The following is a 20530-nucleotide window of genomic DNA, read 5'->3' as shown; positions in this document are numbered from 1 at the left end:
TTTTAGCAACACAAATCAAATTCTTTTTCTGTAATATCTTTAAGACCAATACAAACCGAGATACAGCATGTTCAAAGTTAGCTTTTTTCGTAAAGTGCATAATGTGAAATATTCAAAGTAAAATAACGGAAAACTTTGCATTTTTCGAAGAAAACTTAAATAATCTTTTTTCAAGCATACAGCTACACCTCTAAAAAAATAATAATAAAAAGTTTCTAGCCTGAAAATTAAGCGACTTATGATCAAAAAAAGGTCGGTACCTGCTTTTCTCTATGAAAAAATCAGTGAAAACAACCCCCTAACTACCCTCCTAATTAAAAATTGGTCTTCACCTTTCTATAATTCCTTTTATATTTATATTACCAATACACCCAAGAAGTTTGACCTTTTTACAAGGCGTAATTTTAGAAAAATTGGAGTTTAAAGAAAAATTAATTTTTTGGAATTTCCCATTTTTCGCTTTTTACTTCAAAATATCTCCGAAAATACTGGAGATACGAAAAAAATTATTGATTACTAAATTGTAGCTTTTTTAATAAACAAAATTCACTTGTGCATAGATTTTCAGTATAGTGAACAGTTAGCGAGATATAGCTGTTTAAAACCTCTACTTACGAGCAAACACCCCCTTGTTCGAGCCCTTTAAAGCCACCCTAATTAAAAACTAAGGAATCTTACGGAATTTAGTAGTTTACACATTCTTATAACTCTTTAAAAATCCTACAAAGTCTTTTTTGAAAAAACTTTTTATCGCCAAAAATAAAGCTATGTTTATAAAACGAATTTTTTTTTCGAAAAATTCGGATAGTCCGCTTATGGATAATTTTCAATGTATGTATAATACCACAGAACCGGTTAGTATACTAGAAGATGACTAAAAAACTATTTGTATTTGTATTTGTACATATTTGTAAATTCGTATTTTTGTGTAAATAAATGTTTTTGTAATTCTTTAATTCTACTTTTTTTTCTGTAAAGATCTATTAAAATATCTACTTATAAAAACTGTAATGTTATTAAGGGTGGTTTTTAAGGGTTGAAATATTATGATATTATATCCTAAAGTATAAAACAATCATTATTTTAACCAATCAAAACCAAATTTTACCCATATTAAAGTTTAAAATGTTTTTATATAATTTTTGATAATAAGGGGTAGTTTACACCCCTAAAAATAACCAACGCCCTTAAGCATGATATAGAATATGAAGTACAGGGTAAGATGATCTTAATCCCAAATTTTTATGTAAATCGATGCAAGCCGAAATTATTCTTTTAGGATAAGTAAATTTTTTATATATAGTTCCTACAAGGGTGGCTTTAAGGGTTGAAATATTATGATAGTATACCTTAAAGCATAAAACAATCATTATGTATCTGATAGGAACCAAATGTTGACAATATTAAAGTTTAAAATTTAATTTAATAATTTTTTACAATTAGGGGTAGTTTTCACCCTTAAAAAACCAAAAGCGTACAACCGCTCAATATAGAAAATGAACTAGAAAGTGTAATGAGCCTAATCCCAAATTTTTGTACAAATCGATGCTGGACGAAAAAATTGCGAGGTTTTGCCATTTTTTCAGCTTCATTTCCTCGACTATTAAGACTAATACTAAAAATTATCTGCAGTATGTATGTTGTAGTAGACCTGATTGTAAGAGTGTTAAGAAAAATAAATAAATTTTATTCTATAGAAATAGTTATTTTTCTAACTAGTGCGGAAAGTGATACTTTCACGCACGAGACTGCCGTTGACCCGAAAGACGCGATAGCGGAGTTCGGGTAAGCAGTCGAGTGCGGGGAAGACACTTTCCGCATGAGTTAGGAACAATATTTGTTCCAGGGTCGTACGTTTGGAAAAAAGCCACAAAAAAAAGAATTATATCAATTTTTATTTTTAGAAGTGAAAATACACAAATTAATTCTTTGGCAAGGTTTTCAAAACCAAACTTTCAATATAATGGGTTACCACGACGACGATATTGGTTTCCATGACGACGATATTGGTTTCCATGACGATGATTCAAAACCATTGTAATTGTCTAGTGATCTGACTTTTAAATATTATGTCAAAATAATTTTATTTCATCGAGATCACTCACAAGAAATAAAATGTAGAATAGAGAAGACTAGGAGTGCATTCAATAACATGGTCAAACTCTTTAAAAGCCACAACCTTAATTTGGAGATAAAAATAAGGCTCCTACGATGTTATATCTTCTCAATATTGTATTACGGAGTTGAATCCTGGACACTCACTGAAGCAATCGAGAAAAATCTTGAAGCTTTCGAGATGTGGTTATACAGGCGAATCCTAAGGATATCATGGACGGACAAGATAACCAACGAGACCGTATTACGAAGAGTCGGCAAAGAAAGAGAGGTGATGTATACCATTAACAGAAGAAAGTTAGAATATTTTGGACACATAATGAGAAACGGAACTAAATACAGATTACTGAAGGTAATCCTTCAAGGTAAAGTATTCGGAAAGCGAGGAATTGGGAGAAGAAGAATATCATAGTTAAAGAACCTGAGAAAATGGTTCTCCACAACCACAACAACAATTAATCTATTTAAAGCATCAGTTAATAAAATAATTATAGCCAGGATGATCGCCAATATTCGAAACGAATAGGCACTAAAAGAAGAAGAAAGGAAATGAAAACTTGATAGTCCAATTTGTAAAAAATACTCAAACTCAACATGAAAATTATAAAGAAATTTACGTTTTCCAAATATTCTAGAACATTTATGGAATACTACAATACTATTTAGTTAAGCCAAAATTAAGAGAGTATGTTCCACTACTAGAGTATGTATGATCACAAACAAGTGATACCATATTCAGCCTAAGAAGATTGGAGAGAACAAGAGAGGGACAAATATCGCCTCTGAGTACAGTTTTGAATAATAATGGGAAGATTATATAACTTTGTCTAACACCTCTTTGAATTTTTTTGGTCTCAATGTCCTCCATCTATGTTCTAACAAATACATTTTGGTTCCAGTTGAGTATTATGTTTATACGATTCGAATCTATGTTCTTGTTTTTTTTAAAAACTCATACAGAAGTAAAAACTTCAACTTGTATTTTGGTATAAAATCGTTTATTAAAAAACTATCTAAAAAGTCATCCAAATGGATTGCAAAACGTTTTCATTCTAATTCAGAACATCTTCAGTGCCTAGAATGAAGTATTTCATAGAAAAGTGCCTAGAAGAAAAAAACATGTGGGAATACTTACATTCTGCTGAGTAGTTTGAAACTAGCACACTATTCAAAGTGGTAACTCCATAATATATGGTTTAAATATCTTATTTTAGCAAAACATGGTGACTACAAGTCGATGTTATTAGATATAATAGAACATATGCTCAAAGGGCAACATGGTTCCCTGCTCGAAAATGCTAGGTACTTGCCAGTTCAATGGGCACAGACCAACTGAGAAATTAGGAAATGGACAATATGACAAGAGTGACATGACATGACAAGATAAAGCCAATTTTTGGTTAAAGCTTAAAAAGTGTATTCATCTTGTCATATCACATTCGATGACGTCATATTTTGAAACATGAAATATACCCACATTAAATCTATAAAATCCATAAGTTTTTCTGGAATAGAGAGTTGCTAATTGAGATTATACAATAGATTATAATATTTAAATAATTTAAATTGCATTTTCAGATACTTAATAACAACTTTTACATCTTGCTACAAATCCAAAACCAAACTACAAATTTAAGCTTTAACCAAAAATTGGCTTTATCTTGTCATGTCATGTCACCCTTGTCATATTGCATGTCCATTTCCTAATTTATCAGTTGGTCTGTGCCCATTGAACTGGCATGTACCTATCATTTCCGAGCAGGGATCCATGTTGCCCTTTGAGCATGTGTTCTATTATATCTAATAACATCGACTTGTACTCACCATGTTTTGCTAAAATAAGATATTTAAACCATATATTATGGGGTTACCACTTTGAATAGTGTGCTAGTTTCAAACTACTCAGCAGAATGTAAGTATTCCCACATGTTTTTTCTTTCTAACAGTCACAATTTTAACCTTTTTGCTTTAGTCTAACGTGGAAATACTTCATTCTAGGCACTGAAGATATTCTGAATTAGAACGAAACCGTTTTGCAATCCATTTGGATGACTTTTTAGATAGTTTTTTAATAAACGATTTTATACCAGAATACAAGTTGAAGTTTTTACTTTTGTATGAGTTTTTTAAACTATGGTATACAGCCAACTATTGGGTTTTTCCCATTGATTTTATTTTTCTTGTTTTTTGTTGTCTTTATGTTACACATATTTATGTTAGATATATATCGACTCCCTTAAAAACCCCCGAACGCGCGAACACATATCGCAGCAGATAAATAGTAAAATGCACAGAATATCAAATATACCAAACGAAAACAGAACTATTAACGAATGTTGGTACGATATTCAAAACTCTATTTTAGAGGACGTAAGAGAATATTTAAAAACACCTACGATATTGGCAAAAAATGACTGGATGAACCAAGAAATTCTAGACCTGATGGAAGTACGACGGAAATACAAAAATAGAAATAATATCAAATACCGTGAAATCAACCAACTCATAAGAAGAAAAATTAAACAAGCCAAAGGATCCTGGCTCGAGAATTCCTGTAAAGAAATAGAAAACCTCCAAAAAAAAAACATGACAGTTTCAACCTCCACAAGAAACTTAAATACACCTCCGGATATAGAAAACAGAAAAATGCTCACGTACTAAAAACGCAGACAAAAAAAATTTGTGATCACGAACAACAGTGCAAAGAATGGGAAAGATACATCACTGACCTTTTTGACGATGTTTCTCGACAAAATGCTCCGCATACTACCTGTGGCAACCAGTTAGACAGAGGTCCCAGTATACTGAACTCTGAAGTCAGAAAAGTAATACAGCAAGCCAAAAACAATAAAGCACCTGGACCAGATCAAATCCCTGCTGAGCTACTTAAACTTTTGGATGAGGAAAACATTACCTACTTAACCACTTTCTTTAACAAAATTTACAACGAAGGAAAGATACCAGATTATTGGTTGGAGTCATTGTGTATAACATTTCCAAAGAAAAGCAGGCCCACCAAATGTAGCGATTTTAGACTAATCAGTTTGATGAGTCACGCACTTAAGATATTTTTACGAATTATATAAAACCGAGTATTCCCTCTGTGTGAAAGTAGAATGGGTAATAAGCAATTTGGATTTAAAGATGGTCTAGGAACTAGAGAGGCACTATTTTTGTATGCGCGTTCTTTTACAAAAAATCTGTGAATTCCGAAAGAACATTTATGTTTGTTTCATCAACTTCGAGAAGGCATTCGACCGAGTACAAGACGATATACTTTTCAATTGCATACAGGCAGCAGGACTTGACCACTACGATATAAGACTACTAAAATACTTACATTACAATCAAGTAGCATCTATCCAAGTTGGAGATGGTCTTATTGAAAAACTACCCATCAAACGGGGTGTGCGACAGGGTTGTGTTTTGTCACCTAGTCTCTAATTTGTACTCTGAAGAAATCTTTAGGGAGGCTTTGGACGACAGACAAGAGGGAGTAAGACTGGGCGGAGAAGTAATCAACAATAGCAGATACCCAGCAAACAGACTTGAGCCCAGTTACGTGATGATTACGTTAAATTTACGGCAAATTTCAACGAATACGTAACTCGGTGATTTATGACGGGACAAAAACGTATTTCAGTGCCAAATCATTCATGCACCTATATATTAGTACTTCCTTTAAACATGTTTGACATTAGAATAATATAAAATCATAATGACGAATATACTACATGTTTTTTATAATAGGTGTGAATGTCGGTTACATCGCAAAGGTACGTTTATTTCACGTAATAATCACGAAACAGAAATAACTTCCTTTGGTTAAATTTTGAGAAATATTTTGGAAAAAAATTTTTACAACGGTGTTGGTTAAATACGTATCGCTTGAATTTTACTCCCTGTATTTTATGGACGTCGAAAATTTAGATGTATTTCACGTAAAAGTAATGTAAATAATACCAATATTTAAACAAAAAGTTTATGATTTCGCTTTTAAAATCATGTAGCATAACTGTTTCAATCCAACCTTGATTTGAAGCTATTTTTGCTATTTTTTTCTTTAAAAATATCACAGGAGCTAAAATGATGATGAGTCTAATTTTTAAATCACGCGCGGTGATGACGTACTACCACTGCGTACTACCAAGCCTTTCTCCTCCTTTAAATACCATCACGTGACCACAGTGACTAACATAGTTGGTTCGAAAACTAACTTAATCGATTTATCGAATAATAGATACGTTTCGATAGGATTATTTTTTTTACATTATTTTGGTATTGAAATGGAATTTTAGTAAGACCAATTAGTTAATAGTAGAAGGAGTTTAAAAACAAAAAGAAAATATGTAATACTAATTTAAAGTAAGTAGAATAGTTTCACTGTAATTTAAAAATAATCGATTTTTATAATCGATGATCATAACCTCTAATATCAGCTTCTTACATTTCTCACAACAAAAAGTGAAACGTGCAGAGCTTCTCTCGAATCATTTTCGGCGGGTTTATTTATAATAATGTCTTTCGTATTAACGTTTACCTCACTGCTCGAGGGTTGAAGTGTCAATGGTGCAATTAGAAAAAAACAAGAAAGTGTCCTGTTCGAAATAAAAAGTGACCTGTGTTGTGTTGACATATTTTTTAATGTGTCTTTAGGTCCGTACCATTTTTGGTGCATTATCTTGTATAATAATAATTATACAAGACAAATGTTTTAAAGTCTCTTAATTCTACTAAATAAATACATTGTTAATACTTTATATGCTTGTTTTATTTATATTATATGAGGATAATAATTACGTGATTCATAAGTTAATTAAGGTCGAATTATTTACGTGAACCGAGGACGTATCTTCCACGTGAAAACTAATATATACGTTCCCTAAAAGATACGTTAATCAACACGTATTTGCAACGTGAATTTCCCGAAACATTTTATTGCTATTTAAGGTAAATAACACGTCTATTGAAGACGAGTTATTCACGTAATTTAAAGACGTTGTTTCAATGTGACATTCCAACCAATTTTTCACGTGAAATTCACGTAAGCAATTTACGTATATTGGTGACAAATGTACCCAAAATTCACGTTATTAACACGTCGGTCTGTTTGCTGGGTATGCTGACGACACAGCCATTCTTGCAGAAAATTTAGAAGATCTCCAGACATTAGTAAATCTAGTCAGTGAAGCAAGTTATCGGAGAGGCCTAAAAATCAATATTTCAAAGACAAAGTGGATGGCAGTTGGAAAGATAAATGTAGATCAAGGCGTGCTTTCTCTTGATGGAGAGACTTTTATGATTAAGGCTTTTATGACCTGGAAACCAGTTTTATGTAACCGAAGCCTGTCGATGAAGATTCGCAAGAAGATCCTAAAATGTTACGTGTGGTCTATATTATTGTATGTTTGTGAGACATGGACGTTAAAAACCACAATGCTAAATAAATTAGAAGCATTCAAGTTGTGGTGCTATCGACGAATCCTAAAGATATCGTGGGTTTCGCACACTTCCAATGAAAATGTTCTCCAAATGATGAATTCAGAACGTCTGCTTATAAACATCATAAAGAGGAGAAAAACAGAATACTTCGGTCATATAATTAGAGGACCTAAATAGCATTTACTTCGCCTTATATTACAAGGAAAAGTGGACGGAAAAAGATTGGTCGAAAGAAACCTTCATGGTTACGTAATATTAGACAATGGTGTGGTTCCACAGAAGAATTATTTCGTGCAGCAGCCGATAGAGACAGGTTTCAAGAACTAGTAAACATGATGACATCCAACGTCTGAATATGGACACGGCACCTGAAGAAGAATATCTGCTAATATGGATGAAATACTGAGAAAAAATAAGCAGATATTACCTCCGAATCATAAAAAGATTTCTTAATTGACATACCTCATCCACGCAACATCCTCACAATGAGCAATTTTATGGAGACATAGACCTTCTAGAGAACTCAGAGTCAACCCTGCTCAGAGAACTCGAAGAAGTCATTTATGTTTTTTAAAGTTGTTGTGGTTTTCTTTATTTCGCTGAATCTTAGTTCAATCTCTTCTTTATCTTAGTTTTATTCTTGCTTGTCTTCTCTGCCTTTATCTATAAATTACGCACGTAGATTCTTTGTTTTTTTATTGTTTTCCTTTGTTTTACTTCTGTGTTCTTTTCTTCGTACATCATATCATCCGGTGCTTGAGTGCTCATACTTTTCACGTAGATTTTCTTTTATACTTTGGCTTCTTCATTTTTAGGTACCTACTTGATATTTCTTATTTCAACTTCTCCCAAGGTTTGTAATATCTTTTATGTTAAGTTTGACATGATCGTATGTACATTTATTATTACTAAAATCAAATTCCTGTAACCTTTGGTGCAATCTTTCTTGACAATGGTCTCTTGTTTCTCTCATTTGATACATGTTAGTAGATATTGTAAATAAAATTCTGTGAAAAAGAAGAAAGAAAAAGACAGCTAAAGAATAAATTTATTCAAATTTAAGTATGATAATATATCATTAGGTCCTGAACAGAATTCAATATAGCAAAATCAGTGCATATAGCTCGTCTCAATATTATACAGTATCCATAAAGATTAACAATAAATAATAAACTAATATATACAACAAGACAACACCTCAACTCAACAACTTTCCTTATACATTCACTATAAGGATGTAAAAACTGAAAAAGAAATTGTAAAAACAATTCCTGTACACTATTCTATACAATTGTAAAATATTCTCTTATAAAGCCTCGTCTGATGTGTAAAACCTGAATTATTACATAAAATTCTGCGAAAAAGCGTATCATCACATAATTAGTTTGACTTTTTGTATTGAACGTTCGATTTCTCCGTCAAGTCTTCTCCACGGAATCTTGTGCTACCTCAGGGGGGTCCTGCAGAGCTAACGGAGGACTCACTGTTACCGGTTGTTGCTCCAGCATGTTCATGTATATCTTTATAAGGTTGTTTACGCCGATTAAGTAACCGTCTTCGTGGTTGCCTACTTTCCACTTCGAGCTGTGCGTTATTTTGACGTTTTCTGGAAGAACGATGGTTTTGGCAAAGTCTATCAGCCAGACGTTGGCGTTGAATCGATCGTGAACAAACAACAATGAACTTCCAATCACCTAGAAATAAAAAAAATAATAATAAACATTTGAGTCAAAAAGTAAAGACATAAGTAAAGTTTGTTTATCAGTAAATGGTTGACTTCAATTAAAACATCCTGGGTTAACCGATAATAGTATAAAAGGCCCAGTTTCAGATAAAATTTAACTATGTTTCATTTACATATTTCAGGTAAAAATTTTGTGGATTCTTTGCTTTATTATAGGAGTACCGTCTAGTCTAGTCAGTGTTAATTGTCAAAAGACCAACTCTGTCTACCTCGTTCGCTTATCGCTCCGGACTGGTCTTAACAATGGGCCAAGTCAGATAAATTTAATAATATTTACTCTTCTTCTCTTCTTCTTTTTGTATAGACATGACTCTGTCTGTTTTTTCAATGTGGCTCTAGTAAGTTGTCGTTCCATCGTTTTCGTGGTCTTCCCACTGATCGTCTTCCTATTGGGGAACCGTCTCTCGCTGTCCTGACTACCCTATTTGTTGTCATTCGGCTTATGTGTCCATTCCATTCTATCCTTCTGTTTCTTACCCAGTTATTAATGTTATCCACCTTGCATCTCCGTCGTATATATGTACTTCTAGCTCTGTCCCATAGAGTCTTACCATCGATTTTTCGAAGGGTTTTCATCTCCGTTGTTTCGAGCAATCTTTTTACCTCTCTGTGTCGGGTCGTGTTTCTGCCGCGTATGTCATTATTGATCTGATGACTGTTTTGTAAATTCTGACTTTCATTTCTTTTCCGATATTTTTATTTCTCCATATTGTGTCATTCAGGCAACCTGCGGCTCTGTTTGCTCTATTCACTTGATCTTCCACTTCTGTTTCGAGCCTTCCGTAGCTAGATAGTGTGATGCCTAGGTATTTAAACTCCATCAATTATTGTTCTATTATCTGACCTTCCAGCTCCTATTTAGATCTTATCGGATCTGCTGTTATAACCATGCATTTGGATCTGCTGTTTTTTGAGGAAATTAACATGTTAAATTTTCTGACGATTATGTTGAATTGGTGCAGTATACGTTGTAAATCATCTTCACTTTGAGAGATTAGTATTGCATCGTCCGCATTTGGATCTGCTGTTTTTTGAGGAAATTAACATGTTAAATTTTCTGGCGATTATGTTGAATTGGTGCAGTATACGTTGTAAATCATCTTCACTTTGAGAGATTAGTATTGCATCGTCCACATAGCAGATTATTTTAAGTTGTTTTTCTCCCATTTGGTATCTTTTTTTAGTTCTTACCTTTTTTATTATTTCGTCCATGATCAGGTTAAACAATAAAGGACTCAAGGAATCCCCCTGTCTTATCCCATTGCAGGCTTCAATTGGGTCAGTTAGTTCATCTTCCACTTTTACTTTTATTGTGTTGTTCTGGTAGATGTTTTCTATCGTTTTAATTATTCCCGGAGGTACCTCTCTCCAGTATAACAAGTGGATAACGTCCTTTAATGTGACCCTGTCAAATGCTTTCTTAAGGTCCACGAAACATAAATATGCCGGTTTATTGTATACCAACGATTTCTCTGGAACTTCCCTCATTATAAATATATCGACCTTTCGGACCTAAAACCTTGTTGTTCTTCTGCTAATGTTATAATTTCATTCAGTTTATTTGTTACTATCACTTTTGTTGCTAATTTTAATGTTGTGTTTAATAAGTTAATCCCTCTTTAATTCTCAGGGTCTGATTTGTCTCCTTTTTTGAAGAGAGGTATTAGGATGCTTGATCTCCATTCTTGTGGTATTCTGGTTTGTTCTATTATATTTTGTATTAGTTTTAATAGTTGTTTAGTTAGGTCTTGTCCTCCGTACTTTTGGAGTTCGTTCGATATTCTGTCCGCTCCTGGAGATTTTCTATTTTTTAATTTTCTTAATGCTTCTTTTACCTCTCCCTCCTCGATGTTTATTTCTTCGTTTGTCGTAACTTCAGGTGTTGGTGGTTCATTATCGTCGCCTTTAGCAAATAGAGATCGGAAGTAGTCTGCCCATGTTTCCTTCTGAATGTGTTTCGCTTTTATTAATTCGTTCATCTACTTTCTTTGCCCTCTGATCATTCGCCATACTTCTTTTTGTGTTCCGTGGAAGTCGTGTTCCATCTGTTTTTTGAGAAACTCTGCCAGTGCTCCCTTTTTATTTGCCTCACTTAAGTATTCGTTTCGTTTCTGATTCGTTTGTAGTGGTTGTATGCCTGTAATATAAATAATATTAACGACCGCACTAACTGAAGTCAACCATTTTCTGCTAAACAAACTTTACAAACAAAGGTCATTAATTGTCTTTGTTTTTTATATTCTAAATTAATTACTGAAATACCTACTCTTAGTTTTCCAATCTGTTGGAAATGCACGAGTAGATAAAATATTTTTAGAATTGAAGGTAGGTATACAAAACGCGAATATACAGGGTGTAACAAAAATACAGGTCATAAATTAAATCACATATTCTGGGACCCAAAATAGTTCGAATGAACCTTACTTACCTTTGTACAAATATGCACAGAAAAAAAGTTATAGCCCTTTGAAATTACAAAATAAAAATCGATTTTTTCGAATATATCGAAAACTATTAGAGATTTTTTATCGAAAATGGATATGTGGCATTCTTATGACAGGATCATCTTAAAGAAAAATTATAGTTCAATTTGTGCTCCCCATAAAAATTTTATGGGGGTTTTGTTCCCTTAAACCCCCCAAACTTTTCTGTACGTTTCAATTAAATTATTATTGTGATACCATTAGTTAAATTCAATATTTTTAAAACTTTTTTGGCTCTTCGTATTTTTTCGATAAGGCAGTTTTTATCGAGTTGCAGCTTCTTTTTTAATATGTTTACATAAAAATTTTATGGGGGTTTTGTTCCTTTAAACCACCCAAATGTTTGGGTACGCTCCAATTAAACTATTACTGCGATACCATTAGTTAAACAAAATGTTTTTAAAACTTTTTGCCTCTTTGTATTTTTTCGAGAAGGCACGTTTTATCGAGATATGGCTTCTTTTTTAATACGGTTCAAAATATACCTAAAAATGTAAAGCATACAATAATTTTTCATATTATTACCAAGTATCCATAATCGTACAAATACAAATACAAATATGTGGTGGATTTGACAAATATTCAAAATATCTCGATAAAAACTGACTTTTCGAAAAAGTACTAAGAGCCAAAAAAGTTTTAGAAATATTGTGTTTAAGTAATGGTACTACAATAATAATTTAATTGGAACGTACAAAAAAGTTTGGGGGGTTTAAAGGAACTAAACCCCCATAAAATTTTTATAGGGTGTCCAAATTTCCCTATAATTTTTTCTTGAGATGCTACTATCATAAGAATGTTATATGTCCATTTTCAATAAAAATACTTTAATAGTTTTCGATATATTGAAAAAAATCGATTTTCATTTTGTAACTTCAAAGGGTTGTAACTTTTTTTATATGCACATTTGTACTAAGGTAAGTTAGGTTCAATCAAACTATTTTTGGTCCCAGAATATGTGGTTAAATTTATGACCTGTATTTTCGTTACACCCTGTACATCACATACGTGTTAGAGTGATGGAATGGATAGGTATTTTAGAAAAGAAATCAAAAAACAACATTCAGTGAAAGGCATCACATGGACAGAACAATCACTGCGTAGAATTTAAGCAGCAACTGCTAAATTTAGACAATTTTCGATCAGATGATGGTGTCAGCGTCGAAAGAAAATTGACAAATGGTAATGTGGCACCTGCTCAATACCGTCATTCCACCAGAGACATGTTAACAATGGACCGGGCTAGGGATATGCCACTCAATGCATCGGGGTGTAACGCCAATATCAAGTACGGTGGTCTAGCTATCTTTGTCTGTCGTGCGAGTGTGAGCGTATCTTCCAAGATGTGGGAGTAATGGAACGACACAGACATAGAGGCGGCGGCCATCATATGCTAGAGACAGAAAGCTAAGCGCCAGTAGAGAGAGATAGATAGACCACCGACCCGAACTGCTCCGCGTTACGATATTTTTCGGACCTGACCTAATCTATGTGTTATTATATCTATGCATTCAAATGCATACAAAACAGTAATGGCGATCAAATCGCTGCCTCGTACCTGCCGGACAAGGCGAGAAATCTACCATTAAGTAAGCAGTGATTCAGCAGAATTAGATGTTTACGTATATTAGATGTTTTTATACATTTTGTATCTTTGTGTAATCTTACGGTCTTGGTTGCATTATTCTATATATTTCCAATCGGTTTCGAGTACCGATAATATATATACGACATTTGTCCAACCCTTTCATTAGGCTATTCATTTCCACCGTATTGAATGCTTTTCAAAAGTCTACGAAATAATACTCGATTATATTCGATGGAGTGTTTCATAAACCCATTTATGCAGTGGGGTTGTTCGTTAGTGCAAAACTTTTTACTTTAACCATTTAACCCACATGTTCTCTCGGTTGGTAAATATCTAATTTTGTTTCCAGTCTATTTGTTATTATTCTTATGAATATCTTGTAGATTGGGTTTAACAGGCTTATGGGTATGTAATGCTCATCTTGTAGGTGTTTCGCAGTGCAGCCATAGGCACACTTGGAGCCATAGACACACTTTTGCGGCTTCTATAAGGACACCTATTTTCTCCTTCCGTAGCTTTATTACTCATTGAATCTCAGTAGCCTTTATTTATTAAATTAGGTGAACATTTTTTTATCAACTGGAACATAATACACAGAAATAGTATTTTTGTTTATTACCATCATTGTTGCTGAGCATAGTATGTGAAATATTGCTCTTATTTGCCTGTATATAACCATGTCTTGCAAAATATATCTAACTCAATTCTGGGCCACTTATATATCATCTTTCGACTTACGCTTTCTGATTGGCAGAATATTGAAGTTAATCCAAATCAATGAAGATTTACTGGGCACTTTCTGATCACATAATATTTGTTTTAAGACTGACTTAATGAAATAATACAAAGTGGTCGAGTACACGTGACGTAATGAAATACGAAGTATTTTAAAACTAATATGTTTATGATTACTATCTCTATAGGTAGATATTGCAATTTCGTAAATTTGAACAATTTTGAATCTTGAAATGTGGTTTATTTTGCAAAAATGGGCTAAAAAGTTGTAAAATAGATACTCACCTCATGTGAATTGAAAAATTGGGAAGTTTCCAAAGTTGCTTTAATAGCTTTCAGCCTCTGGATATATTTAGGCTAAAAAAATAAAGACAAAAATAAATACTGTTAGAGAAACTCTTACAAAAATAACAATACTAATTATTAATACTAACAATATAAATTCCATATCATTCTTTGCTTTTTAAATTAATTTAAACTATAATATACACGAAAAAAAAAGTTATCGGTAACAACTTTTTAAACTTTTGGAATACTATCTACTAAGATGTGAATTAGAGCTGCTGGGTCAGATAATAGAACAAGTGATGGAGTTTAAATATGTAGGCATCACACTATCTAGCCACGGAAAGCTCGAAGATCAAGTGAATAGAATAAACAGAACCTCAGGTTGCCTAAATAGAATAAACAACATGGAGGAATAAAAATATCGGAAAAAGAAATGAAAGGCAGAATTTACAAAACAGTCACCAGGCCAATAATGGCATACGCTGCAGCACCACAACCTGACAGAGAGGACAAAAATAATGCTAGAGACAGCAAAGATGATTAACCCTTCGAAAAATCGATGGTAAGACACTGTGGGACAGAGCTAGAAGTATAGATATACGACATAGGTGCAAGGTGGAGAACATTAGTCTGTGGCTCAGTGGTAAGAGCGCCTACCTTTGGATCGAAAGGTCCGAATGGTCGTGAGTTCGAATCTCGCCAGGGTCAGAGATTTTTCGTTTATTATAAATTAATAAATGGAAATAGTTTCTATCCTTGTGGGATCGGTACTCACCGGAGGGACCGCAGACGTTCGAATACAATTAGCGTCTCTTTGCAAAGACAATGACGTCGACTTTGCAATGTAACAAGACACTTACTCAACACACACACTACACATTACTCCCCTGAGTTAGTGATAAGTTATAGTCTAAAAAATCATTATGAAATTGACTGGCCAGTTGGTTGTGAAAACCAGTGCCAATAAAACGCAAAACACACACACATGATACTTTGTTAAGCTTCTGAACTACGGAAGTTATTAACACAAACCATAAAACGGAATAGGTGATAAAGATCTGAGACTTTACAGCATCTATATTGGAATCAAGAAGCTTCTATTCTGGTAGATGGTAAAGAAACAGACAAAATTTGCATTCAAAGAGGTGCCAGACAGGGTTGTGTGTTGTCCCCAAGTTTGTTTAACGTATACTCAGAAATAATTTTTAACGAAGCCTTAAAAGGACAATGTGGAGTTCGAATCGGGAGAGAAACTATTAACAACATCAGATATGTAGACTACACCACGATCATGGCTGAAAGTATCGAAGATCTTCAATTCCTTATAGACCGAGTCACTAGATAATGCTCCAATAACGGACTTAGCATAAATACAACAAAGGCAAAGTTACTTGTGGTTATCAAACAAGACGTCGGCCCTATGGAACTAATTGTCAGTATTGAACCGATAACAAAAGTTAACCATTTTAAATACCTAGGATGTTGGATAAACGAGACACTAAATCCGGATGAAGAAATTAAAACTCGTATAGAAATTGCAAGAGGAGCATTTATGAAACTTAGATCTATGTATTCTGATATGAGCAGCTCTCAGCTGAACTTACAACTAAGAATCAAGTTCCTAAAATGTTATGTGTATCCTGTATTACTATATGGATGTTAAAACTAGATCATGAAGATTAAATTAGAAGCCTTCGAGATGTGCTCATATCGTAGAATGCTCAGAATATCTTCAGGTCAAGGCGAAGGTGACTTAATCAAGATGATAAATAAGAGAAAACTTAAATATCTCGGGCATATAATGAGAGGTAGCAGGTACAGGATGCTGCAGTTAATATTCAACGGAAGGATCGACGGAAAAAGGGGAATTAGTAGGAAGAAATATTCATGGCTCCGAAACCTTCGTCAATGGACTGGCTTATCAGAAGATCAACGATTACGTGCCACGCAAGATCGAGAACGATATCGGCAGATTGCCAAGGATGCTACCCACGCCTAAAATTTGGGCAAAGTACTTAAAGAAGAAGGAGGAGAAGATATGATGTTACATAAATATATTTTCAAAACATGTTTTAATAAAAATACTCACTATGGCATGTGGAAATCCGTCGGTGAACTTCTCGAACGCGGCCATAACTTGGTCTTTGGTCTTGGTAGTCTTAAAGTCCTTCGTGGACGTACCGTCAGCGCTGCGAATACCCTCAATTCTAAAGCCTAATGTTGCCGTCGAAGAAATCGTTTCTCTCCAAACCATGTACCTTGGTTTTGTAACTCCTTTAAGCTTGTGTTCTTCGTCAGTCGGCGCGGTCTGGTCAATCTGGCACATTTTGTCGTACATATCCTAAAATAATATACAAATTACAAACTGACATTGTGTATTATTAGAGCAGAAATTGCAAAGCAAAAACATTTAGTGAAACATGCTCTAGATTTCGATCTAGATCAAACAGCCGTTAGACAAGCTGACGATACAGCCATTCCGGCAGAAAATTTAAAAGATCTCCAGACATTAGTAAATGTAGTCAATGAAGCAAGTTATCCTAGAGGCCTTAAAATCAACATTGACAAAAAGACAAAGTGAATGGCAGTTGGAAAGACTAATATAGATCAAGATCTGCCTTCAGATCAGATCAGATGAGATCAAATGTAGAAATGAGAACTATGTGGGAAGAAGGATAGAGCTGTTACAAGTTGAAGGAAAGAGAGGTAGAGGAAAATCGAGTAGAAAATGAAAGAACTATATGTCAGAGAGCATGAAAGAGAAAGGTTTAAATCAAGAAGACACGACGTACAGAAATGGGTGGTGGCGAAGAAGAGTCAGGGATGCGATTTCTGAAAAGAGAAAAATTGAGGAAGAAGGTAATATAAGATGAAATAATGTCCTACAGATCAAAATTAGCTCAATAATCATATCATTACCTTCCTCAATTTTGGTTTTTCCTTCGCTTTAGCTAGTTCTTCTTCTAGATAAGTTCTGACTCCGATCTTGCAATCCATCACACATGGTGATACGAAGTCTCCTAAGAGATCCTGTAGTTGAATATAGGAACATTCTCCGTCATCACTGGTTACCAAACCCTTGTACTCAGGAACATACGGCCTCAGTACATCCTTCATTAGAATCTACAATGAACATCAATTGTTAAAAATACAATAGTAAAAATATTCTTGAAAGATTATCATAAAATCTACAAAATAACATGTTTACAGAATAATTCAACAAGATACAAATATGATGAAGGGATGGATTACGAGGGCTACACAGAAATTTCGTTACGTTTTGATCTGAAGCCGCTAGGGGCGGGGCTAGCGCGGCCATCTTAGCATCGCGATGTTCCTCCGTTCAGTAGCCAGGCTTACCATGTCTAGAAATTTTCCCCGAATCTAGGGATTTTTAGAGCTTCAGTGAAGAAAGGGATTTTTCTCGATTTATCTCTGAAATCTAGGGATTTTTTAAGTGTGACATAATTTGTATATTTATTGCTAGCGCCACCTACTATACAGTGATTAAACATGTAGAATTCAAATTTAACAATACAGTTTTCTTCAACTTCATTCAACTTTGTTGACGTTTAATGTTGTGTTACAAATTGACAGCTGACAATGACAATTTCTTCTTTTTTTTTGTTGACATTGACAGCTGACAAATGACAATTAAAATTTCTTCTTTTTTGTTGAAATTGACAGCTAACAATGACAATTTCTTCTTTGTTTGTTGACGTTGACAGCTGGCAAGCCAATTTCTTCTTTTTTTGTTCTATCATACATGGAATAGTAAACAATTATAGGTCTGTTCTCGTGAATTGAGTTAGGGATTTCTAGGGCAAATTGAAGCTCCGGTCTAGGGAGATCCAGAAATTTCATATGGCAACCCTGTCAGTAGCTGTCCAGCCGTACTAGCGCGAAGTCACTGTCTCTTGTCGTTATTGAAGTTATACTTCTTTAGACGCGTTGGGAGTAAATTTATATGTGCGCGAATTCATCAAAAGTCTTAGTCCTGGGCGCAGCTTAAACGTTATACGTCCTCTGATTGGGTAATCACAATGACCTGTCAACAATTGTTCAATATGTCGGTTATTTTATTAATACGTCAATGGTTATGGGTAAACAAATTGTATGTATATTAGTTTTTATTGTTGCGAAGAGACAAAAAGCAAGTTTATAATTGTAGTGACTTTTTAAATAGTTTTTAGAAGCAACAGTACGTAATTATTGTAAATGTGTCGTAAATTGTACGTATTATTGCAATAAAAAATTACGTACCTATTTGGAAAATGTACCTACCTAGCTAGTAGGTAATGCTATGATTTACATAATTTGATTATCAACAAAAATTCTACCAATCTTCATCTAATATATTGCTTTTTAGTTTATATTTTGTTGTATTTTAATATTTTAATTCCACAACACAAGAATCAAAATTATTTGAATAAACTAAGAGAATAATCAACTGTCAAAAAAGTTTAAAACGTTTAGTTGCTATATCTTCTCACATCATTCATATGTCTCGGTATTTTAACGTTTTCTCCACTATAAAATTTTATCCCTTTTTGTCACTTCACTCATCTATTCAGGAATTCTCATTTCCGTCACATGTTTATTGTTCCTCTTTCTTTTTAACTGTCTAACATTTAGTTCTTGACATCGTAGTTGTTCTTGTGGCTACTTTTATATAATTTTCCCTAACCAGACTACCTGGTTAGTTTTACTATCTATGGAAATTACCATAAAAATCGTGAAACAAACATAAAATTTGGAAACGTGGAAAAATTAATGACGTGATAGGTATAGGATAGGTGTGTGCTTACGAAATATAGTTTGCGGTCAAAATAATAATAATAATAAAGTAAAAAGCACGTGTGTAAAATACATATAAATATGTTACTAAAAAGGAGATGTTACAAGTAAATAAAGTGAGAAAAAATTTATTTATTGTTTAATTTAGCCGGCTTTCGCCCAGAACTTTATAATTGTAGGGGAGGAAAGTATGCTAAATTTGCAGTTATTCGAGCGTTATAGGGACCTATTGGATTGTGAAAAGTATGTCCTAAAACCAAAAAATGTTAAGTCAAGTTAAGTTTTTCATAAAGTGATGTACTTTTCATTTTTTTAATTTAATTTTCCATTTCCAATAGCGCCGTCTATCCATAATTCGAAAAATGTTTCGACTAAAAGTTGCTTACTTTTACGTAAAGAATCCAGATCTGCGATAAAAATAGGGGGCTCTATTTAAGATTTTTAAGTAACCCCTAACCCCATCACCGTGTGGGCCGTGTTTCGTGCCATTCGATAGATTTTTCAAAAATATTGAATACTTGCATTTTACAGTTTTTTGATCTAATGTTAATTTCGCGAAATATCGCGGAGTTTATGCGATCTTCATCCTATCTATCTATCTATCTATCTATCTAATCAGCCCTAAACATCCATCCTTGGATATAGGCCTCCTCTTCCTTCTTCCATGCCTCTCTATCTTGGGCAATTTGCATCCATTTTGACCCAGTGTGTTTCTTCAGGTCATCTGACCATCGCATCTGTGGCCTTCCCCTTTTTCGTTTGTGGTTCCATGGTCTCCAATGTATTACCATCTTAGTCCATCTTTCATCCTTCTGCCGTAGGGTGTGTCCGGCGAACTTCCATTTAAGCTTTGCTACTTGGATAGAGACGTCTTTCACTTTTGTTTTGTTACGGATCCATTCGTTTCTTTTCCTGTCTGATAATTTAATGTTCAGCATTTGTCTTTCCATGGCTCTTTCTGTCTTTGCTATTTTTTCCATATTCTCTTTTGTAAACGTCCATGTCTGAGAGCCATATATTAAAACAGGGAGTATACATTGATTGAAGACTTTTGTTTTTAGGTATTGCGGGTATTTTCTGTTCTTTAGAATATAAGACAGTTTTCCGAATGATGCCCAGGCTAACCTTATTCTTCTCTTTATTTCTTCGGTCTGATTTTCTCTACTTAATCTAGTGATTTGTCCTAGATATATATATTCTTTTACTTGTTCTATTCTTGTTTGTGCCACTGTAATTACTAGTTCTTCTTGTTGATTGGTCATGGTTTTTGTTTTACTGTAATTCATCTTCAGGCCTATCTTTGTCGATTCTCTATCTAGTTCTTCCATCATTCTTTGT

The 20530-nt window shown here is 33.8% G+C and overlaps 1 protein-coding gene across 5 annotated transcripts in view; it reads right to left on the bottom strand.

Moving 5' to 3' along the window:
- Positions 1 to 8587: 8587 nt before the first annotated feature.
- Positions 8588 to 20530, bottom strand: part of LOC114334761 (uncharacterized) — a 601548-nt gene continuing 589605 nt past the window's right edge. For all 5 annotated transcript variants that reach the window (XM_028284875.2, XM_028284855.2, XM_028284860.2 and 2 more), the window contains 4 exons: positions 17315 to 17518; positions 16485 to 16736; positions 14393 to 14464; positions 8588 to 9251 (listed from right to left, as the gene is read on the bottom strand). In XM_028284875.2, the coding sequence (XP_028140676.1) occupies positions 8976 to 9251; positions 14393 to 14464; positions 16485 to 16736; positions 17315 to 17518 (804 nt within the window). In that variant the 3' untranslated portion in view covers positions 8588 to 8975. The remainder of the gene's footprint in view (positions 9252 to 14392; positions 14465 to 16484; positions 16737 to 17314; positions 17519 to 20530) is intronic.

Source organism: Diabrotica virgifera, chromosome 5 (assembly GCF_917563875.1).
Source record: "Diabrotica virgifera virgifera chromosome 5, PGI_DIABVI_V3a".
Taxonomy (NCBI): domain Eukaryota; kingdom Metazoa; phylum Arthropoda; class Insecta; order Coleoptera; family Chrysomelidae; genus Diabrotica; species Diabrotica virgifera.
This window is presented reverse-complemented; position numbering and strand designations above follow the sequence as displayed.